At 45.0% G+C, this 22,616-nt stretch overlaps 1 protein-coding gene across 1 annotated transcript in view; it reads left to right on the top strand.

The window, feature by feature from the left end:
• PPP2R5C (protein phosphatase 2 regulatory subunit B'gamma) overlaps positions 1-22,616 on the top strand; it is a 192,396-nt gene that overhangs the window by 101,949 nt on the left and 67,831 nt on the right. Inside the window, 4 exon segments of the mRNA XM_050954154.1 lie at positions 539-649; positions 1,423-1,515; positions 1,608-1,738; positions 6,283-6,342. Of these exon segments, the coding sequence (XP_050810111.1) occupies positions 539-649; positions 1,423-1,515; positions 1,608-1,738; positions 6,283-6,342 (395 nt within the window).

Raw genomic sequence — 22,616 nt, forward strand, 5'->3', positions numbered from 1 at the left:
TTTTTTAGAATATTTGCCTGTGATTGATAGTAAACCGGAAGGTGACAGAGTGTAACTAATTGTGATAAATGGATATTTGAATTTATAGATATGTAAACAACTTTTTAAATCGTAATATGTTAGTTTTCTGTAATAACTTTTGGGACATTTTCTTGGAACAGGGCATATATGAGTGAACATTTATTTAATCGCCATTGTTCTGGCTTCCCATTCTATAGTTCTTTGTAAACACTTTCTCTGTAAAACGTTCTCTAACATCATTAGCTCCCAAATATATCTGTAGCAGCAGGGTTCTCTCTGAATGGTTAGACTTGAAACATGACTTGAAAATGTTATGTGCACTATAATCTACAGAGAAGAAAGTTTTAATTGACTAGCTAATCATTTTTTTAAGCATTAGTTGAGTTAAATACCAGTTTGTAAATGATAAACTTTGTGGTATTAGTTAAAATACTTGTTTTATAAAGAATCCTCATCTCAGTAAGCATCTTTAAATAATTCCATTGTTTCAGAGTATTAAAGATACATGTCATTTTAGTTTGCAGTTAACATGTTTCGAACATTACCACCATCTTCTAATCCAACGGGAGCAGAATTTGATCCAGAGGAAGATGAACCAACTCTAGAAGCTGCCTGGCCTCACCTACAGGTAATTAGCAATCTCATTTCATTTGACTAAATAGTAACTAAATTATTGCAAAATAGTATTACACAATGTGTCTTCCTACTGTATGTTAAACACACTAGTGATCTTTTGCAGTCAAAAATAGATTTGTTACTATTAAGAGCTGGACAGTCTTTGAAATTACATTGTGTAATTTGAAATTATTAGTTTTAATCTTTCAAAAGATATTAATGCGTAAACAACTGAAAAGAAAATTACGTTGAAAATCAACCTTTGTTTTTAGAGGTCAAAAGTTTGTTGCTTGTTTCAGTGCAAACATATGATTTTAAATTAAATAGTAAAGATTAAAGTGAGCTTTAGCTGATTATTTTTACTATTCATGTTTTGTTTTTATTATTTATCTATGGCAAGGTTCTAGCTTTAGATGTTTGAAAAATGTGAGCGCAAAGTAAAAGTAAAAGATTTTTCAAAATATGCATTACCGAACACCATGGATGTTAAATCAGTATTTATTGGTATGAAGTAAAATTAATTCAGGAATGTAGTATTTGGGAATCCTCTGCAGTTTAAAGAATGTAGCACTGTTAGAAAATACAGCACCTGATGACATACATTCCCTGCACCAAATTGTAGTATTACTTTTGCTGTAAAATGATATAAAAACAATGTATAATACTATCTTGAACTAGGAAGTTTCTTTTTTAACAGTGTCAGAATTGAGTTGTAATTGTACTGCTTACAAAAATATAATATTGTATCAAAAAACTAATGTTATTTCTCTGTGGATTTTTTTTCAGCTTGTTTATGAATTTTTCTTAAGATTTTTAGAATCTCCAGATTTCCAACCTAATGTAGCTAAGAAATATATTGATCAGAAGTTTGTATTGCAGGTGAGGTAAAAATGAATATATCTTCAAGCTTTAAATCCAAATTGATTTAAAATACATTAGATTTTACTCAAATCTATCTTTCTTTTTCACAGCTTTTAGAACTCTTTGATAGTGAAGATCCTCGGGAAAGAGATTTTCTTAAAACTACTCTTCACAGAATATATGGGAAATTCTTAGGCCTAAGAGCTTACATCAGGAAACAAATTAATAATATATTTTATAGGTATGTCACAGCTCTTTATTTTGGTACATATGATTAGATACTGTGATTTAGACTTTTTGGTTCCTTATTAGCAAAATCTTAGTTATTTCATTCTGTGTAAACATGTTTGTGCCTAATAATATTGGCATCTGTTTAATTAAGCAATTCTCAGTGAGATCCAAGTCAGGGGAAGTATAGCATGTGATAAATGTTATAGCTGCAGTTTGGGTACATTTGAGATTCTGCATTTACATCAGTTTTGCGTCAACTTGACTTTTTATGTAGTGCTTTATCAGGGATGAGTTGTTTGAATGATAGTGCCATGTTACCGAGCGCAGTGCATATTATTGTTTGTTTGTTATAATTATTTATTTGTAATATCATAGAACGTAGATACATTTGTTTCAGTTTTATACATATCTCCTGGAGAGAGAGATGCAACACAAGTGAAGAAAATACATGTGCAGGAACTCACTTCAAAGGGCAAATTCCATTTCTGAGGGAAGCAAGTCCAATATGACGTGCATAAGGAAAAGATGTCCAATTGGGACTAGTCCTGATAATTGGTGTCAAAGCACTGCAGTGGTACTGTTGCTGAAAGTGTCTTTGCTCTTGCAAGAAATAATAACAGTAATGTCTTTGCTTCCGCCACTTTGGTTGTGAATCAGGGTTATTAATTTTCTTTTTAATATAGAATCATATATCCAGTATTCATAACTGGATAGTTTAAGTTCTCAGACTTCCCGATTGGCGCAAACTCAGCTCCAGTTGGAAGGTTGGTGAACTGAGGCTGAGCTATTTTGAAATGTTCTGCCCTAGTGTGTGTTGCAGGTACACAATTACTTTTTAACGGATATTATGCCTATTTGCATTATTGCACTGTTACCTGAGTTTCCTTCCTATCTTCACTTTAGATAACCAAATCAATAATGTTTATAAATTCACAAGCTTAAGGAAATGGTTGAGGAGTAACCTAAAATATACTACTAAAAATTGAATCCATTATAGTGAGCCGTTTGTATGCTAGGTTTCAATTAAATAAACATTAGACCTTGTCAGCTAAGTATTTCTATCAGTGTTGTTTTCAATAATGTTTCTGTTTCTCTGGAATCCAGAGAGTATTTTTAGGAAACAGAACACATTGCTTATTTGGATTTTTGCCTCCAGCATATTTGGCTTCGAATAAAAACAATGACTCCCTGAACACTTACAAAAACTCTATCAAAATGTTTATATTGTCTGTGGCAGTAACCACTAGAGTAAATGGATAGTGAGCCCCTCTAATAGTTATTGTTACGTTGGCCAAACTTTACACACATGCACACCTACATACCCCAGTTCAATAAACACAGATGTAAATTCAGAAGGTCAGAGTAAGGCATTTAGGGTATGTCTACATTGCAATTAAAAACCTGCAGCTGGCCTCTGCCAGCTGCCTCGGGCTAAGGGGCTGTTCATTTGTGGTGTAGATATTTGGATTTGGGCTGCAACCCAAGCTGTGGGACCCTACCACCATTCAGAGTCCTAGAGCCTGGGTTCCAGCCCAAGCCCAAACATCTACATCTCAATTAAACAACCCCTTAGTCCAAGCCCTGCGAGCTTGAGTGAACTGGACAGGCTAGCCATATTTTTTAATTACAGTATAGACATAAAAGCAGCAAAGAATCCTGTGGCACCTTATAGACTAACAGATGTTTTGGAGCATGAGCTTTCGTGGCTGAATACACACTTCGTCGGATACATGCGTAGACATACTCAGTGGGGTTGCAGTTCTGAGTGCAGCAATAGCAACCCACCACAAAACATAGAGCCAGTTTCTACCTCCCTTGCTCTTGTTGAGTAGAAACTTACTACCATGAAACCCTGTTGAAGTTGATACTTGCAGAGCACTGCTCATGGATAAGGGTAGCAAAATCTGGCTTGTTAGTAAGTTGCTCTATATAAAATTGCTATTGCAGTAATGTACCATGTAGAATATTCTCAAAAAGCAAAGTTGGAGAAGGCTTCAGAAATTTGGAAGGAATTTTAAGGAGGGAAGGGAAAAACCATATTTACATACGCTGAAATTTTTCACAGGAAACACAGTTCATGACTGTTTCCAAACTTAGTCGACCTATATCAGCATCTCAGTGTGACATGATATTAAAGTGTTTAAGTGGATTTCCAGGCATGTAGGGGCAAACAGCTGGCATATATGGGCTTTATGTTAGACAGGATATGATTGATATATACTTAAATATGGACTAATCACTACTTCGTTTGCAAGTAAGGAGTTTGCTGCGCAATATGGTCTCAGTACGGGTTCCACAGACTTCAGCTTTTGAAGCCATCTGATTTGATGCATCTCATTTTTCTGTAGATCCAGTATGCTGTATAGCAATGTTACTTGTATCTAGCACATTTTCTTGTGTCTCTGCCCCTTGTATGCTTTTCCTCCTAAATGCAAACATGTGATCCCTTGAAGAGAATGGTGCCACCTGCACAACAGCTTTTTGCCAGTTCAGGTGTAGAGGGATCTTATCACTAGAAAAATGTTCCTTTAGAAAAAGGAACTGAGGAACTACCTAAAAATAGTGAGTAAGCCTCATCTTCTTTGTCTTCATGCAGTGGTTCTTGGACATGGAATCCCACTCTTTCTTAGACAAAGTGCTGTTAAGTTTTGTTTCAGGGGAAAGGATTTCAAGAAAAGACAGACGGGGAATGCAAATTTGCTTACAGTTTATTTAACCAATAGTGGGTTTTGATTAAGTTAATGCTGGAATGCACAATTTCATGAAACAGTATATCTGAAATTTATACTAATGGAGGTTTATTCTGCCATTTGTGTTCTGCATTGGCAGTGTTTTAATGTAATGGAAGCCAAGATTTCAAATCTGGTAGTTTCTAGTATGTCTTTTGAATGGGTTACAAATATTCTGCCCATTCACCTTTTTTTAGTTTGTAGAAACAATAGATGATTTTTTTTTCACTTTTCTGCTTCTGTTCTGAAATGTACATAAGGAATGCTGTAGTGAAATCTAGATTATAGTATAGAGAGCACCCTTTTCAGCAAAGTATAAACAAGAAGCCTTCTTTATCTACCAACTGAATTCTCAAGGACATAGAAACTAAAGTCTTTTTCCAGCTCAATAAAGACAAATCTGTATAGAAATTTTGTATAGTACTTCTGGGCATAAAATTCTAAGGAGAAAAATAAGTTTACAAACAAGTTCGTTCAATTTCTTAATCTCTGAACTTAACTGAAAGATAATTACATGTACATGTTTTAATGTAATGTACACCTCTCTAAAACATGTACTTTGCTCATATTTGGCATGATTCTGCAGGTCCTTAGTGTAACTCTCAGGCCAGTTTTAAGCAGAGTTTCTTTTCTTGCTTCCTTGAATCATAAGCTGAAATTGTGTCTGTCTGATACTGGGATATGAATTTTAAAGTTTTTCCTTGTGTATTTATTACTTTTTAAATATTTTCTTTGTTTTGGTGGTTAACAATTAAATGAAATTAACGTTATCAAATAAAAAGGATTTTCCTACCAACTTCATTTTCAGCAAAAAATGTTCTTATCTGAACTGAGTTACTTCTTCTGGGGAAAATAATACTCAAAGCAAACTGTTTTGAATCCATTCTAGAAAAATATTTTAAAATGAGAAACTGTTTTCTATTCTAAATTTTATTGATGAAATTCTGTGACAAGTGTTGAATTGGACAAGTATGAATTGGACAAACGTGGAGCTTTATAGTTTTGGAAAACGTCCAAAAAATCGACAAATTGTGCCTTTCCACCAAAAGAGAAAACATAATGTGAAGGCTTGACTTGTCCTATTTATTACTGATCATCTTGCAAATAAATGTATAGTGCAAAACAAATCTTTTAGGTCGGTATCTGGGAATTATTGGACCACCTCACACCCGTTTGCCTTACAAATGGAAGAATAAATTATAGCATCATGCTACACGCTCAGTATTGTCTTAATTTTAAAATATAATTTGACTGCATTCAGTTTTTGATCATTACTGCCGCATAAAATGCGGCAACTGGAAAAGCACAAGGATGTTTGCTCGTTTTTTCTCTTCAGTGTAGGTGGTTAGAGAACAGTAGCTTACTGTGCCAGTTCAGTACAGATAGATATGCCATTGATAGCATTACTGTGCAGGGCATGCAGTTCAGCTACAGAACAGATATTGCAAGGAAGCAAAAACAACACGAGTATCGTGTAGTCCTAGGACCTTTGAGTAGTGTAAATTTTAAAAATAAAAGCAAAGTGGCTAATTATTGCTATCAATAGATAATTTTGTAAGCACAGCAAAAAAGCAACTCTAAAGATTTATTTATCCAAAACAATCAAATATATTCCTGACATGTACATACTATATTTTTAAAAATGGCTTTTTCAGCCTGCTGAATATAGATGTTGGTACACTGTCTGAAGTACTAATTTTTCACTTCACATTTTTCTGACGCTACATGAAACATCAGATAGATACAAAGTCATGTCTTGGAGACAGGTCTGTATATTTCTATATAGTCAATACTGAGTGACTAAAACTATATTTCATTTGTTTAGGTTTATTTATGAAACAGAACATCATAATGGCATAGCAGAATTACTGGAAATATTGGGAAGGTAAGTTACTGGTTGCATACCATAAAGCTTGTCAAAACTGGAATGGGGCTGGAGGGAGACATTTTGAAGAAATGTATAACTTTGTATAGTTTGGCAGAGTTATAACTAAGGAGGGAATTTGATAACCATTGCTAATATTTAAAGGATGGTAAAGGCCAGTGAGAGAGTGTAATTGTTTAGGTTTAAAGTGTATGTGGACAAGTTTCGCTATAATAGATTAAATTACAAAATATTAAAATGAAGTCCTAAACACAAGATCTGCTTGTTCACCAAGGAAAATCTCAATGCTAGAATGATTTACTGGAGAAGATACTGTAGAGAACTACCTTGCATCTCCAAGGCAATAGATTGCATCACCGAATAGGCCCAATCAATGTCTATTAGCTGTGATTATCTGCGTAAGATTGCTTCTTATTTCACGTTCCGCAATATATTGCCAGGATGACAGGTTTAAAGTAAATAAATGAAGAAACTGCAAAGTTTAATAATTAAAAAGAACAAAAACAAAACAGCAGCTCTGGTTTTCTAGTAGTTAATATAAGACAGTTAGGTTGATTGTGTGGGCTAAAAAGTTAGTATCATGTAAAATGATTATTAGTTAATATTTTTGTAGGTATTTATACAGCATTTATTATCACAGTTTACGTATTACACTCATCACTGAGTAGTGGGAAGACTTTAGTTCCCATACCAATGCTCCCCTGTCCCCCTCAGTCAATGGGGAATGGCAGGGAATATAACAGAATTCAGAAGGGATGAGGGAGATACAAAGAGCATATAGTGGCGAGATGGGGCTGGCCCCTCCTCTTTAGGTCCTCCACCTTTCCATTAGGTGGGGCTGGGGAGGAGATGATAGTGGAATAGTTCTTGCATGTCCCCTGTTCCTCTGCCCATTAAATTCTCCCAAGCTTTTCAAAAACTTCCTGCTTCTGTTAACTTCCCTGGCCTCCCTCCCTTTAGTTGTAGCATAGAAGTTATGGTTTTATGATGCTTCGAGTCTGACAAGTTGCCTCTTTTTGAGATGAGGAAGTAATATTTCTGGCAAAAGGTCTGGTGGGCTTGCAATGTCATAGAAGCACATTTGGGCTGAAAGCAATAGGATTTGAAAGTTTAATAATAGGAAAGAGGAAGATGGCTTAGCTCATTGCAACTTGTGGCCAGTATCCAGAGCAGATAAAAGTTAGAAAGACCAGCTCCCAGAGGTAAACAAGACCCTGGATTTTGTTAGTTGGCCTTGTGCCTATAGGAGGAGGGGAAACCTGAATTCGTTTTGGACTGAGATATCTACCCCCTTGGTAGAGTCTACCTCCCACCATGTAGGGAAAGGGAGCAGCGATTCAGAAGTGATCTCAGTCCCAGCGATAGGCTGAGAAGGTATACTCTGAGTTATTGGCTCTGTGGTGGGAGCCCTGTAGCCCTACACTGGAACCAGTTAAATGCTTGGTATGTGAGGGCAGAGGGTGGGTACATAGCACCCCTATCGAGTGTACCCCTATCAAGTGTTGTGTTAATGAAGTTGAGACCTGACTCTTAAATCTATCCTGTGTCTGTTGTGCATACAGTTGTGTGTCCTGATCAACAATAGAATGGTCTTTCGAGCAATCATATGTTAAGCATAGATTATCAGATCATTGGAGTACTCATTTTATGTTAATCTCAGCTCACAATAAATGTCAACATTTCATCTAAAAAACCTCAAAATGCTTTTGAAATTATAATTTGTACAATTTTAAGGAAAAGAGAGCTTTTATAATCAAAACTGATGTGCATTTTTTCAATTCTGTAAGTACCTAGCAAACTCTTGTTTTAAACAGATTCATGCATTTTATACTAAAGTAATTCCTCACTTAAAGTCGTCCCAGTTAACGTCGTTTCGTTATTACATTGTTGATCAATTAGGGAACCTGCTCGTTTAAAGTTGTGTAATGCTCCCTTCTAACATCGTTTGGCAGCTGCCTGCTTTGTCCGCTGCTTGCAGGAAGAGCAGCTCCCTGCTCCGCTAAGTTCCCTGTGCAGCAGCTGCTCAGCAGGCTAGCAATTGCAGCTGTCCCTCCCCCCAATGCCATGTGCTGCTCGTGCCCTCTGCCTTGGAGCTGCTCCATGAGACTCCTGTTTCCTGTGCAGGGGGGAGAGAGAGAAGGAGAAAGGGGGGGTGTCCCTCTCTCCATTCCTGCTGCCTTGTAGAATGTGAGAGTTAACCCTTGAGGGCTCAGCCAATTGCTAGTTCATCATTTAGCAGTAAGGCATTCCCTGGGAAATATCCCACCCTCTGACTCCTCCACCTCAACCAAGCTTCACAATCATCATCCCTGTATACCAGTATTAAATTGTTTGTTTAAAACTCTGTGTGAGTGTGAGTGAGTGAGTGAGAGAGAACAAAGATTCCCTGGAACCTAACCCCCTCATTTACATTAATTCTTATGGGGAAATTGGATTTGCTTAACATCGGTTCACTTAAAGTCGCATAACTACAACTTTAAGTGAGGAGTTACTGTATGTGCATGGATAGATATACTCCTAAGACTTTTCAGAAACTTAAATGTTAGAATAAAATAAACAGATTAGTGACATTTGATAATGTACATTGTGTGCATCTACGTTTGCTGGATAAACATTGAAATTATAGCTGAAATGGTCTGGACCTATGCATGGGTTTGGCTAGAATAGTTATTTATTCATCTTATTTATTGAAATGTTCAACAAGTAAAAAGATTCCAAAGTTAACAGAATTTCAACATATTCCAGCAGTTATTTACAGTCAAGTAATGTTGGTCAACAAGTAACAAAAGAGAGAGCAGTAATTCGGCTTTCTTGAGAAAACCCTAAGAAATACATATTGATCTGAAATTAGTTTGTCATTGACCTGTTTCCACTGTATTAGCAGAACACACCAACTGATGATTTCACATCTCTAAGGTAGTTCTCAAAATGAAGCTCCAAAAGATATGCTTTTAGACATGGCTCCCACAAAGCTAATTGTACAGTTGGGATGCAACATAAAAGTCGGTAAAATTAAAAGCATGAATAGATATTACTGCGTTTCTGTTGAAAAGCTGCCCCAATGTTGAAACTTCTCTGCCACGTTATTACTCTGTCATCCTGCTTGCTCCTTCTAAAAGGTATGGAACAGTTATTAGAACTATTAAGGTCTAAAGTTAAATACAAGCACTAGATAAATATTTCACATTCTCCTCAGCTGGATGAAAACTAGACTGTTTTTTTAATCTAAATACCCAGTACTTAAATTCAGATTTTTGAACTGTGAATTCTCCCATATATGGCAGGTGATCCACTTTCCTCCCCACTCTAAGCAAGATTTTTGTAGAGGAGGCTGCTGACATACAGCTCCCTGTAGGTAACAGGTTTTTGTTCTTTGAGTGTTTGCTCATGTTGATTCCATTCTTGGTGAGTGCAAGCCCATGTGCACAGTCTCCTGAGATTTGGGGTTTTTTTTGTTTTGTTTTTTGTTTTTTTGCCTCAGCAGTATCTTTAGGGTCAGCAGTGGCACCCTCTGAAGTGCCACATGCATGCATCACCAGCCCTACACCCTCTCAGTTCCTTCTTACTATCTGAGGCAGTTGGTCAGAGCACCTTCCCCTTGCCTCTCAAGTGGATAGTGGTTCTAGCATTTATTGCTTGTTATCTTTGTATATAGTTTGTTTACAGTAGTTAGTGGTGTTGAGTAGTGTAGTTAGTAAGTTGGAGTTCCAGCAGGGAACGGTCTCTGGGTTCTATGCCTTGTTCTGCCTATAATAGGCCTGTGCCCGTTAGCAACCCCCATAGCAGCTGCCTAAAGTGCTTAGAAGAGTCGCATGTGAAGGACAAGTGTCGCGTTTGTAAGAACGTTCGTCCTAGAACTCAAAAGGAGCTCAACATTCATCTGAGGGCCCTCCTCATGGAGGCTGCGATTCGCCCAGTGTTGGAGTCTTCCCACTCCAACTCTACACCCAGCACCTCGGCATCGGTGTGGAGAGCACTGCCAGCACCGAGTTCTGCCCAGCACCGCTCTCCTTCGCTGGTGCCAAAGAGCACCTGAAGGAATGAGACTCCCTGGCGTTGTGCAAGAAGGGTCAAGAGCAGTGTTCCCTCTAATTTTTTACATCCATGTGCGGAATGAATTATGTTGTGTGCTAATATGGAGGTAATATGTGGTGGGGGTGGGGCCGAGGGGTTCGGAGCGTGCCAGGGGGCTCAGGGCTGGGGCAGAGTGTTGGGGTGCAGGGGACGAGGGATCTGGCTAGGGGTGCAAGGTCTGGGATGGGGCCAGGATGAGGGGGCTCAGGGCTGGGGCAGAGAGTTGGAGTGAGGGGGTTAGGGCTCTGGCTGGGGGTGTGGGCTCTGGAGTGGGACTGGGTATGAGAGGTATAGGAGGGGGCTGAGGGCTGGAGCAGGAGATTGGAATGCTGGCGGGGGGATGAGGGCTCCATTTGGTGGTGAGGGCTTAGGGGTGCAGGCTGCAGCGGAGAGAGAGGACTCCCCTGCGTGGCTCTTGATAGCCTGCTCTGCGGCCGCTCAGCTTAGAGGGAACTTAGGTCCATGGGAGTTGGGCAAAGGAGCCAGTTCGGCCTGTCCGTCCACTCCGGATCCTCAAGGGGGTTCATCTCCTGCTGGACTACTCAACTCCCATAGGGACCCGCCTTTGACTCCTGGGAGTGGTAGGGGACCCGGCACTTGGCAGGGTTATCAGCATCTGAGGGCCTCCTGGCAGCTGGGACCAGAGAATCCTCCCAGTGCCGCACATGACGTTGGATACAGCTAAGTTTCCCCAGGCCAGTAAGCCACCCATGAGACCTCCTCAGAGGGCAGCCAAACTCCATTGGTCCTCGGAGCAAAGACAGCGTTCCCTGTCTCTACGGCTGAGATTCCTGACTCTGTAACCTAGGTCTCCTGTCAGACAGCCCAAGTCACCAACACCACTCTCGCGGTCACCATTGACGCGGCACGGATAGCCCATAGTGAGGTGTCAGTCTCTGTATGACCAACACCAATTGTCCTCCCACCAGCCAACTCCCTGGTGCAGATCTCTGTTGGTGTCTCCTCCCCCCAGGCATGAGACTGGTTCTACACTGGTAACCGATCTCCCCATGTGGGTCTTTAGAGAGGCACCGATCCCGCTATTCAAGGCATCGCTCTCCCGCAGCTATAGTCAGCCTCTGTAGCCCCACCCTGGTCATCAGAAGGGGACTTGTCTGGATCGGAGCGGGACTTCAGCCCCTCACCGTGACAGCAGCAGTGGCCCTTGTGGGCACCTGAGTCTGCCTCAACTCCCATGTTGCCAAACTAGGAGCTGGGCCAGTGGCCTGCACAGTGGTCATATTGGAACATGTGGGGCATGCCAGGGATGCCCATGCCCTTCTCGGACCTCTCCTCCCTTGCTGCCTCGGAGATGTAACCCCTGGCACCGATGGCCCTGGGCTCAGTGCGTGGAGTGGAATCCGATACTGGGGTTGAGGAGCAGGTATCCACTCTAAAGGAACCTTCCCCTACAGGGGACAGTATCCCAGGCCCTCCCATGGTAGTCCAGTCCTTGTCCTCATTGCCAGATGATGTGGTAGCAGGGCCCTCACATGCCAGTCCACTGGATGACTTTAAGGAGCACCAAGCCCTGCTCAGGAGGGTGGCCTCGAACTTAGGCCTGGAGGTGGAAGAAATGGCAGAGCAGTCTGACACTTTATTCAACATGCTAGTTGCATCAGCCCCCACTTAAGTTGCATTGACTGTGCACAACGGGGTTCTAAAGATAGCCAAGGCCCTCTGGAAAACCCTGTCTTCTATCCAACCCACCTCCAAGCAGGCTGAAAATAAATACTTATACTTATATACCCACCCGCTCCCAGGGTCACTGGTCATCTCAGTGGCCAATGAAAGGGACAGGGAAGGGCAAGCCAGTTCCACACCCAAAAATAAAGACACCAAGAGGCTGGACCTTTTTGGAAGGAACGTTTATTTGATGGCCACACTTCAGTTTAGGGTGTCAAACCACCTGTCTTTATTGGGGAAATACAGTTTTAATCTGTGGGACTCCCTCAAAAAGTTTGACTCCCTGTCCCAGAACTTGGGCCAGGAGTTTACCACCATTTTGGAGGAAGGTACCTCCAGATGACCTGGAATGCTGCCAGTTCAGTGGCCAGGGATGTTGCCTTGGATGTGGTGGTGTGGCCCAGTTCCTAGCTTCAGTCTGCGGGTCTGTCCCAGGAGATGCAGTCCTCCATCCCAGACCTTCCGTCGACGGAAGGGGACTCTTCTTGGAGGAGACAGATGCAAGGCTGCATGGAGTCCACGACATTAAAGCCACCCTCCGCTCACTAAGTCTGCAACGCCACAGATGGTGAAAAAATAGTTCTGGCCGTCCTTGGCAGGGCTTCTCTAGGAGAAGGGACGAAGACTCAAGGTTCTGCCGTCATTGCCCCTCCACCTCCCATTTGCCTGTCCAGCCTGGCCCAGCAAAATACCAAGGGGGCCAGAAGCGCTCATTTTGAGGGGTGTGCTTGAGGACAGTGCCCGAGTCAGTTCTCAGGATCCACCCTACTCCTTACTCAGCCACCTTCTGGTTGGCTTGGTCATGAGTTACCTCGAACCATTGGATGCTCGATATATCATTTCTGGACTACACCCTGCAATTCTCGGCTGTCTCTCTCTCCCACTCCCTTCCCCGCCTCTCTTCATGAATTTTCTCATGAGCAACTCCTTGTTCAGGAAGTAGAAAGCCTCCTACAGCTGGGAGCAGTGGAGGAGGTCCCTCAGGGCATGAGAGGGAAAGGGTTCTACTCCCACTATTTCTTAATCCTGAAAGTGAAAGGGTCTTAAGACCTGTTCTGGACCTCTGACACCTCAACTTCCTGAAATTTTTTTTTGAAGTTTTACATGGTCTTCGTAGCCTTCATCATCCCTTCCCCGGACCCCAGAAACTGTTATGCCGCCCTCGACTTGATGGATGCATAGTTTCATATCTCGATTTTCCAAGGACACAGATTGTTCCTTTGTTTTGTGGTGGGCCAGTGTCATTTCCAATTCATGATGCCTCCCTTCAGATCTCAGCAGTCCCGCCAGTTTTCACAAAATGCATGGCACCAGTGGCTGCTTACCTGAAGTGTCGAAGGGTCCTGGTTTATTCGTACCTTGACAACTGGCTCATCAAGGGCAGATCTCGGGATCATGTTCAAAGGAGCCTCAATCTGGTACGTTCCACCTGCCACAATCTGAGCCGTGAGCCAGTTAATAAAAAGAAATCGACCTTAGTACCGGTGCAACAGATAGTTCATAGGGCAGTCCTCAACTCCACAAGAGCCAGAGCCTTCCTTCTGGAGGTCTGTTTCTGAGCCATGTCAGACCTGATCTTGCAAGTGATCCTGCTCACACATGCCTGAGGTTATTAGGCCACAAGGCAGCCTGTACTTACGTAATGAGTCACGTGCAGCTCCATCTCAGACCTCTGGAAGCATGGTTGTCTTCGGTCTACGTCCCCAACAGCACAATCTAGTCCGCGTGGTCAGGGTGCTGGATCACATACGGTCATCCCTGAAATGGTGGATGGACCTTGGATCAGTGTTGCAGGGGGTTCTCTTTGCAACCCTGTCACTGACACTGGTCTCCAATGCCTTGAACCTGAGGTGAGGGGCACACCTGGGTGATCTCAGCACACAAGAATGTTGGTCGCAAGACGATCGCGCCCTCCACATAAACGTCAAAGAGCTCAAAGCAGTTCGCTTGGACTGTCAGGCAAGGTGCTGCAGATCCTGAAGGAAAATACCACCGCAATGTTTTATATCAGCGAGCAAAGCAAAACCTCAGCGTGATCCCCCAGAGGTGAGGAACTCCCTGGGTGGATTTGTTCATGTCCTGGCAGAACAGGAAGTGCCACGTATTTTGGAGGATCAATAGAGGCTCCGTCAGTTTCCTTTTTGCTTCCGTGGTTAGGGGCCCTAACATACTCCTTCCCACCAGTGCCATTAATCCACAGAGTTCTTGAGAAGATAAAACAGGACCGGGGAAGGTAATTCTGATAGTCTGACTTAGCCTCACCAACACTGGTTCAGCACGCTGCTGGACCTCTCAGTGATGGTTCTGCTGCCGGTGCCCCTCTGGCTGGATCCGCTATCTCAGAACCACAACAGTCTTCTGCACACGAACCTGGCTGCGCTGCACCTGACAGCTTAGCTGCTGCATGGTTGAATGCAGAGGAGCAGGAGCACTTTGTCTCCCCAGGTGGGTAAGCCAGCCATGATACCTCCTCAGAGGGCAGGCCAAATGCTGTCGGTCCCCAGAGCAGAGAAACGGTTCACGTTCTGGGCCTTGAACCAGGGTATTTGGCCTGAGCTGGCCTCGCTGCAGTTGATCCTGGAATACCTTCAAACAGGCACCTCAAACTCCAGGGCCTGTCTCTTTCACCAGTTAAGATTCACTTGGCCACTATTTGAGCCTTCCACCATCCTTTCCAGGGCAGGTCAGTCTTCGCTCATGACATGACAGTCCGGTTTTTGAAAAGTCTGGAGTGACTATCCCCATGTTCATGACCTTGTCCCTCCTTGGGACCTGAATCTCATGCTGTCACGGCTCACACCCCCCTTCAAGCCTTTGGCTTCCTGATCCCTTCTACTCTCATGGAGGGTCTTGGTCCTGGTAGCAATAAGGTGTGCACATAGGGTCTCTGAGATTAGGGAGCTTACCTTGAAGCCACCCTCTATGGTGTTTTACAAGGACATGGTCCACCTGTGACCGCAGCAGGTTTTCCTGTCCAAGGTAGTTTCTCAGTTTTTACAGGCCAGAATGTATATTTACTTTTCGTCTTTCCAGAACTTCGTAAGTTGGATGAGAAGTGTAGATTATGCTCTCTGAACCTCAGGAGACTGCTAGCCTTTTACATCAAAAGGACCAAGCCATTCCATAAGTCGATGCAGTTGTTTTTCATCGTAGCAGACAGGATAAAAGGTCTTCCAGTGTCCCCACAGAGAATTTAATCATGGATTACTGCCTGCATCCATTTTTGCTTTGATTTGGCAAAAGTGCCTCCATCGGCGATTATAACTGCCCACTCAACTAGGGCGTAAGTCTTGTTTGCAGCTTTCCTGGCTCAAGTGCTGATTCAAGATATCCACAGGGCTGCTACCTGGTCATCCATTCACACGTTCATGTCTCATTTCACACTTACCTAGCAGGCCCAGGATGATGCTGGCTTTGGTAGAGCAGTGTTACAAGCCTCATGACCATTAATTCTGAGCCCACCTCCAAAGATACTGCTCTTGAGTCACCTAGAATGTAATTGACATGAGCAAGCACTTGGAGAAGAAAAAACGGTTACCTACCTTTCATAACTCTTGTTCTTTGAGATGTTACTCGTCCATTGCATTACCGGCCCTCCTGCCCCTCTGTCAGAGTTGCTGGCAAGAAGGAGCTGAGGGGGCTAAGGTCAGCAGTGCCTAATATACTGGTGCACGAGCGTGGCACTGCACACCTAGAATTGACATGAGCAACACATCTTGAAGAACAAGTTACGAAAGTTCTTGTTCTTGTTGTGTAATTGCCGTAAAAGGCAGGTCAGAGCCAAGACACAATTAATTTGCAGCCCTTCCTAGAGACACCACTTGCATCTTTGTTATAAAGAGCTGTTTCCTCTACCAACAATCAGTCCACAATGCCTATTTCAGAAGATTGTCTACGTAAAGGAGGAAACCAAGGGTATGTCTACATTACGAAATTAGGTCAATTTAATACGTCGATTTTTTTAGAAATCGATTTGATACAATCAATTGTGTGTCCCCACTTAAGACCATTAAGTCCGCAGAATGCGTCCATAATACCGAGGCTAGCATCGACTTTCAGAGCATTGCACTGTGAATAGCTATCCCACAGTTCCCGCACTGTCCGCCACCCATTGGAATTCTGGGTTGAGCTCGCAATGCCTGATGAGGCAAAAACATTGTTGCAGGTGGTTCTGGGTACATGTCGTCAGCATGCCTCCCCCCGCCCCCTGTGAAAGCAACAGCCAAAAATTGCTTCTTGTCTTTTTTCCTGGGTTATCTGTGCAGAGGACATAGCATGGAACCCGCTTAGCTTACTGTCACCATACATCTCCTGGGTTCTGCTGGCAGACGTGGTACTGCAGTGCTACACAGCAGCAGCTCCTTGCCTTTGCAAGTTAGCAAAGACAGTTAGCAGCCGTATTGTACTGTCTGCTGCTGTCTCCTGGTTGGTCAGGAGCTCCTGGGCAGACATGGGTGCTCCTGGCCTGCCTCGGTGAGGTCAGTCGGGGTCGCCTGGCCAGACATGGGTGCTCCTGGCCAACCTCGGTGAGGCTGGTCGTGGGCACCTGGACATAAATGGGAGTGACTCCAGGTCATTCCCTTCTTTAAGTTCTGTCTAACTGGGATTCAGTCCTGCCTGGAATATCAGCAAGCCTACCAAAGAACCAGAGAGGCAAACAGCCTATACCGAAAACCTACCGACCGCTATGCCTACCTTCATGCCTCCAGCTTCCATCCCGGGCACATCACACGATCCATTGTCTACAGCCAAGCATTGAGGTACAATCACATCTGCTCTAACCCCTCAGACAGAGACCAACACCTACAAAATCTCCACCAAGCATTCTCAAAACTGCAATACCCACACAAGGAAATAAGGAAACAGATCAACAGAGCCAGACGTGTACCCAGAAGCCTCCTACTGCAAGACAAACCCAAGAAAGAAACCAACAGGACTCCACTGGCCATCACATACAGTCCCCAGCTAAAACCCCTCCAACGCATCATCAGGGATCTACAACCCATCCTGGACAACGATCCCACATTTTCACAGGCCTTGGGTGGCAGGCCAGTCCTCACCCACAGGCAACCTGCCAACCTGAAACATATTCTCACCAGTAACTGCACACCGCACCATAGGAACTCTAGCTCAGGAACCAATCCATGCAACAAACCTCGATGCCAACTCTGCCCACATATCTACACCAGCGACACCATCACAGGACCTAACCAGATCAGCCATACCATCACCGGTTCATTCACCTGCACGTCCACCAATGTAATATACGCCATCATATGCCAGCAATGCCCCTCTGCTATGTACATCGGCCAAACTGGACAGTCGCTATGGAAAAGGATAAACGGACACAAATCAGATATTAGGAATGGCAATATACAAAAACCTGTAGGAGAACACTTCAACCTCCCTGGCTACACTATAGCAGACCTTAAGGTGGCCATCCTGCAGCAAAAAAACTTCAGGACCAGACTTCAAAGAGAAACTGCTGAGCTTCAGTTCATCTGCAAATTTGACACCATCAGCTCAGGATTAAACAAAGACTGTGAATGGCTTGCCAACTACAAAACCAGTTTCTCCTCCATTGGTTTTCACACCTCAACTGCTAGAACAGGGCCTCATCCTCCTGATTGAACTAACCTCATTATCTCTAGCTTGCCTGCATATATATACCTGCCCCTGGAAATTTCCACTACATGCATCTGACGAAGTGGGTATTCACCCACGAAAGCTCATGCTCCAAAACGTCTGTTAGTCTATAAGGTGCCACAGGATTCTTTGCTGCTTTCACACCATAGTCTGGCCAGTCATGAACTGGTTTTCTAAGCTTCTCTGATGTGCAGCGCCCCCTGCTGCGCTCTTGTAACCGCCATGGTGTCTGGCTGCGCTTAATCATTTAGTCTTTTAGAACAGAGTTCTGAAAGCATGGATTCGTCTCCCTATACAGCAGTCAGATCCAGTACCTCCCGTTCAGTCCATGCTGGAGTTTTTTTGCAATTCTGGGACTCCATGGTCACCTGTGCTGATCAGCTCGCCACAGTGGCCAAACAGGAAATTAAATTGAAAAGTTCGCAGGGCTTTTCCTGTCTACCAGTGCAGTGCATCTGGGCTGGTCACAATGGAGCACTCTGGGATAGTTCCTGGAGGCCAATACCGTCAAATTGCGTCCACACTACCCCAATTTGACCCACCAGGGTCAATTTCAGTGCTAATCCCCTCGTCGGGGAGTACAACAGAAACGGGTGCAGGGTTAAATCGATCTAACGCTGCTAAATTCGACCTAAACTCGTACTGTAGACCAGGACCAAATTAAATTTTTGTCTTTTGTCTTTGTATCCTAGTCACATTGTGAATTTTATTTTCCATGAGATAATTCTTTATAATATTAAGTGTAAAAAAAAAAAAAAAAAAAAAAAGCCAAGACACCCTGTTTGTTTAGCTTTTCAGTCATACTATCAGCAATATGTGGTGTCAATATTATCTTTATTCTTATAGCCTAGCATAGCACAATTGCCAGCTAAAAGAGATTTTTCTTTGTGTCTGTTTGGGATCTAATGCATTAACTTACTGGAGGAACAGAAAGTCCTTGTCCTAGGCTGGCTGACAACTGGAAAACTGAAGTCACTCCTATCCTTCTGTTCCATATCCCTGTATCTTCCTTAAAGGCACACTGTTAACTTAAACAAACAAACAAACAAAAACAATGGCACTTTCAGGAAAAACTTATCTACCAGACATCTAAGATTAGTAATTCTCTCACAGTTGTTCAGAGGCTTGCTGAGAGCTGGCCAGTGACATGGCACTGACTGTTGATTTCTGGCTTCTAAATTGTATTAACTGGTGCTAAAAAAAAAAAAAAAAAATACCACTTTCACTTGTAAGCAATTACTTCTGTTGCTATAGAGACGTTACATAATCCTGAGTGGAAGGCCAGACAGTATTCTATTAAGATATAATTCACACTGCAGAAACTCCTGCTTTGGAACAAAGGCTTGAAATTTTGCAAGGGTGTTTGCCCTGGTGTCGGGATGTGCCTTTTGCTGTCTCTGAAAATGTACTCAAATTTGGCCAAGTTAAAAGCTTGTGAAAAATCTCAGGCACAAGAACTGAAAGTAGGGAAAACATCTTTCCTTTGCTCTCAGTATTCCCCTCTCAACTGGTGCCCAGGCAGCAAAGTGGTGAAAGAGGAAACTGCCTGACTTTAATGCAGAGGGGTGAGGATAAGTGGGGCACTTCGAACTGGGAGTATGTAGATGTAGTGGGGTGAATGGGGCAGGAGTTGGGGGTGGGAGGAATGGTCAGGATCAGTGGTGGGGACAGATTGGCTTGGGACACAGGGACAGAAGGGTCTGTAACACTTAAGAACACTTCCCTCCAGAGCCTAAGAATCCTGAGTCTCTCCATTTTTCTGCTGACAGCAGATAGTTGTGAAACCCACTCAGAAAGTTTGTTCTCGTCCTCTAGTGGGAGGTCCACAGACAATAACAGCCTCCACTGCAACCAGTTAGTCCATTAGCTCAAGTGGTAGAGGTTTGTGCTGTGACTCTAAAGGTTTGAACCTTGCTGATGACTCTAGCTGGAGGTTAGCATAGTTGCAGAAAACTACAAAAAAAAGTTCAGGTTGCGAGGTCAAGCACTCAAAAATTAAGAAATTTCAGAATTTAAGGTTCTTCATCGAGTGCTTGCTCACATCCATTCCAATTAGGTGTGTGCGCTCCGCGTGCACGTTCGTCGGAGAATTTTTACCCTAGGAACACTCGGTGGGCCGGCAGGTCGCCCCCTGGAGTGGCGCCGGTGTGGCGCCTGATATATACCCCTGCCGGCCCATCCGCTCCTCAGTTCCTTCTTACCACCCGTGTCGGTCTTTGGAACAGTTTAGCGCGGCTTAGCTGTTCTCCACCTCCCTAGCGATTCACTCTTTTGTATAGTATTGTGTATATAATTCTTTTACTGTAGTTCTAGTTAGTATTTAAATTAATAGTTTTTATAGTTGTGTATATAGTTAAAGAGGATCAGGGGCTCGCCCCTTCTCCTCCCCCGATACCGGGGCCCATGCCCGGTCCACCGGGTTTCAAGCCTTGTGCGGCCTGTCATCGGCCGATGCCCACAGGAGATCCGCACGACTCCTGTTTAAAGTGCCTAGGCGAATCCCACCTTGCGGACAAGTGCCAGATCTGCAAGGCATTCAACCCTGGACAAAGAGAGAACAAGACATTCGCCTGAAACAGCTTTTGATGGAGGCAGCTTTGACTCCTCCATCCTTGGCACCGACTCCAGCACCGGGACCAAGCGCCTCTTCCGCACCGGACCGCCCGGCACCAATAAAGGCTCCTCGTCCCCACCCTTCACCGGCCCAACCCTCCAGCCAGCACCGCTCCCTCTCCCCGAGGAGCAAGAAGCACAAGGCTCCTGCGGCAACTACAGCTACGCCGCAGTCGGAGCGCATCTCCAAGACGGACCGCCCGGCACCATCAACTGCCACGGCACCGCTTGTCTCCGCACCGTCGATTCCAGCTTCACAGGAGCCGTTGAGTCCAGTGCCTACCAGTTCCCCAGCACGCGCTGTGGTTGAGCTCGTCGCGCCCTCCACGCCGGAGACCTTCTCCGCAGCGCGGGACCTAATCGCTCTGACAGAGCCCGAATTGCCCCAACCCCCGGCACCACCGGTGCGGGTTATTCAGTCGCTGGGCAAGCCCACCATGATGCGACCATATTCACCGGGCACCACTGAACACCGTCGGTCCCGCTCCAGATCCCGAGATCACTCTCGGCCTCGACATCGCTCACGATCCCGGCGCTGCTCGCAGTCCCGGTACCGTTCTCCACGGAACCAGTCATACTCGCGGCACTGCTCGAGATCCCGGTCGCCGTCGTGGTACTCTCGGCACTGGTCGAGATCGCGGCACCGACGTACTTATCGCAGCCGATCCCGGCACGACGATATAAGGCACCGGTCGACCTCCCGGCACCGCGCTGGCAGCAGGTCCCGGTCCCGCTCCAGATACCGCCACAGTTCCTGGTACTGTTCACCGGTACTGCGTAGAGATGAGCTCTATGGGCGCAGAGGCCTGGCCCAATCAACTTCAGCCCCTCCGTGGTCATCGCATCACCCGTCCGCCACCTCACGCGTGGACAGCGCCTCCTATGGGGGTTCAGAGGTGCAGGCCCACCCGGACCATGGACCACCTCAATGGTCCTTTTGCACACCTTGGGCCTATCACCAAGCCCAGGGCGAGCCAAAGGGCCCAGCACGCTCCAGCCACTCGGAGCACCGTGTACCAGAGGCCACAGTCAGCCGACCTCCCCCCGCTGGTACGGAGGAAGACTCTGCACATCCACTTAAGCAGCATGATGTTCCGGAAACGGAGGTCCCCCAGGATGAGGCTTCAGTCCAGGACTCACTCATCCCTAGGTTATCATCCTCCTGTTCCCCAGATGAGGTGGTAGCGGGCACATCATCATCAGGGCCCCCACCAATTGATCTCTGAGCACATCAGGATCTTCTGCGGCGTGTTGCCCAGAATATAAATCTTCCCGTAGAGGAAGTTCCTGAGGTGGAGGACCCAGTGGTTAGCATATTATCGGCGGAAGCACCGACCAGGCCCTCCCCTTCATCAAATCGATCCAAGCCAGAGCAGACACCATCTGGCAGTCCCCGGCTTCCATCCCACCCGCAGCCAGGGGAGTAGAACAAAAATACATGGTGCCGTCCAAGGGGTATGAGTACCTCTATGTGCACCCCGTCCCCTGCTTGTTGGTGGTACAGTCAGTCAACGAACGGGAGCGCCACGGCCAACAAGCCCCCGCGCCAAAATCTAGGGAGGCCAGGTGCATGGATTTTCTGGGCTGGAAAATCTACTCTGCTGGAGGCCTTCAGCTCTGCGTGGCGAACCAATAGGCCCTCTTAAGCCGATACAGCTACAACACCTGGGAAGCTGTCGGCAAGTTTACTGAGTTGGTTCCCCAGGACTCCCTTCAGGAGTTTACAGCTCTCCTAAAGGAGGGAAAGAGGGTCGCGAGAACCTCACTACAAGCCTCCTTAGATGCCACCGACTCAGCAGCCAGAACGGTCGCCTCTGGCATAGCTACGCGCCGCATATCTTGGTTGCAAGTGTCCGGCCTACCGCCTGAGCTACAATATACCATCCAAGACTTGCCATTCGACGGACAAGGTCTATTCTTGCAAAAGACAGACCCCAGACTACAGAGTCTGAAGGACAACCGGGTTATTATGCGTTCGCTGGGAATGCATACATCCCAGACTCAGAGATGGTCCTTCCACTCCCAACCTCAGCGCCCTTACCCCCCGTCTCGGCCAAGACAGGATCTTGCCCGGCGACGAGGCCGTACTACCCGCAGACGTCAGTCTGGACCTCAAGGGGACAACAATTCCGGTCCCACCAAACCACCGCCGGGACCCAAAGCAAACTTTTGAGGGTGCGCCCGAGAGCAGTGTACCAATTCCCTCCCTGGATCCTCTTCACTTTTACAACCGCCTCTCCCCGTTCCTTCCGGCA

This window comes from Gopherus flavomarginatus, chromosome 5 (assembly GCF_025201925.1).
Source record: "Gopherus flavomarginatus isolate rGopFla2 chromosome 5, rGopFla2.mat.asm, whole genome shotgun sequence".
In the NCBI taxonomy this organism is placed as follows: domain Eukaryota; kingdom Metazoa; phylum Chordata; order Testudines; family Testudinidae; genus Gopherus; species Gopherus flavomarginatus.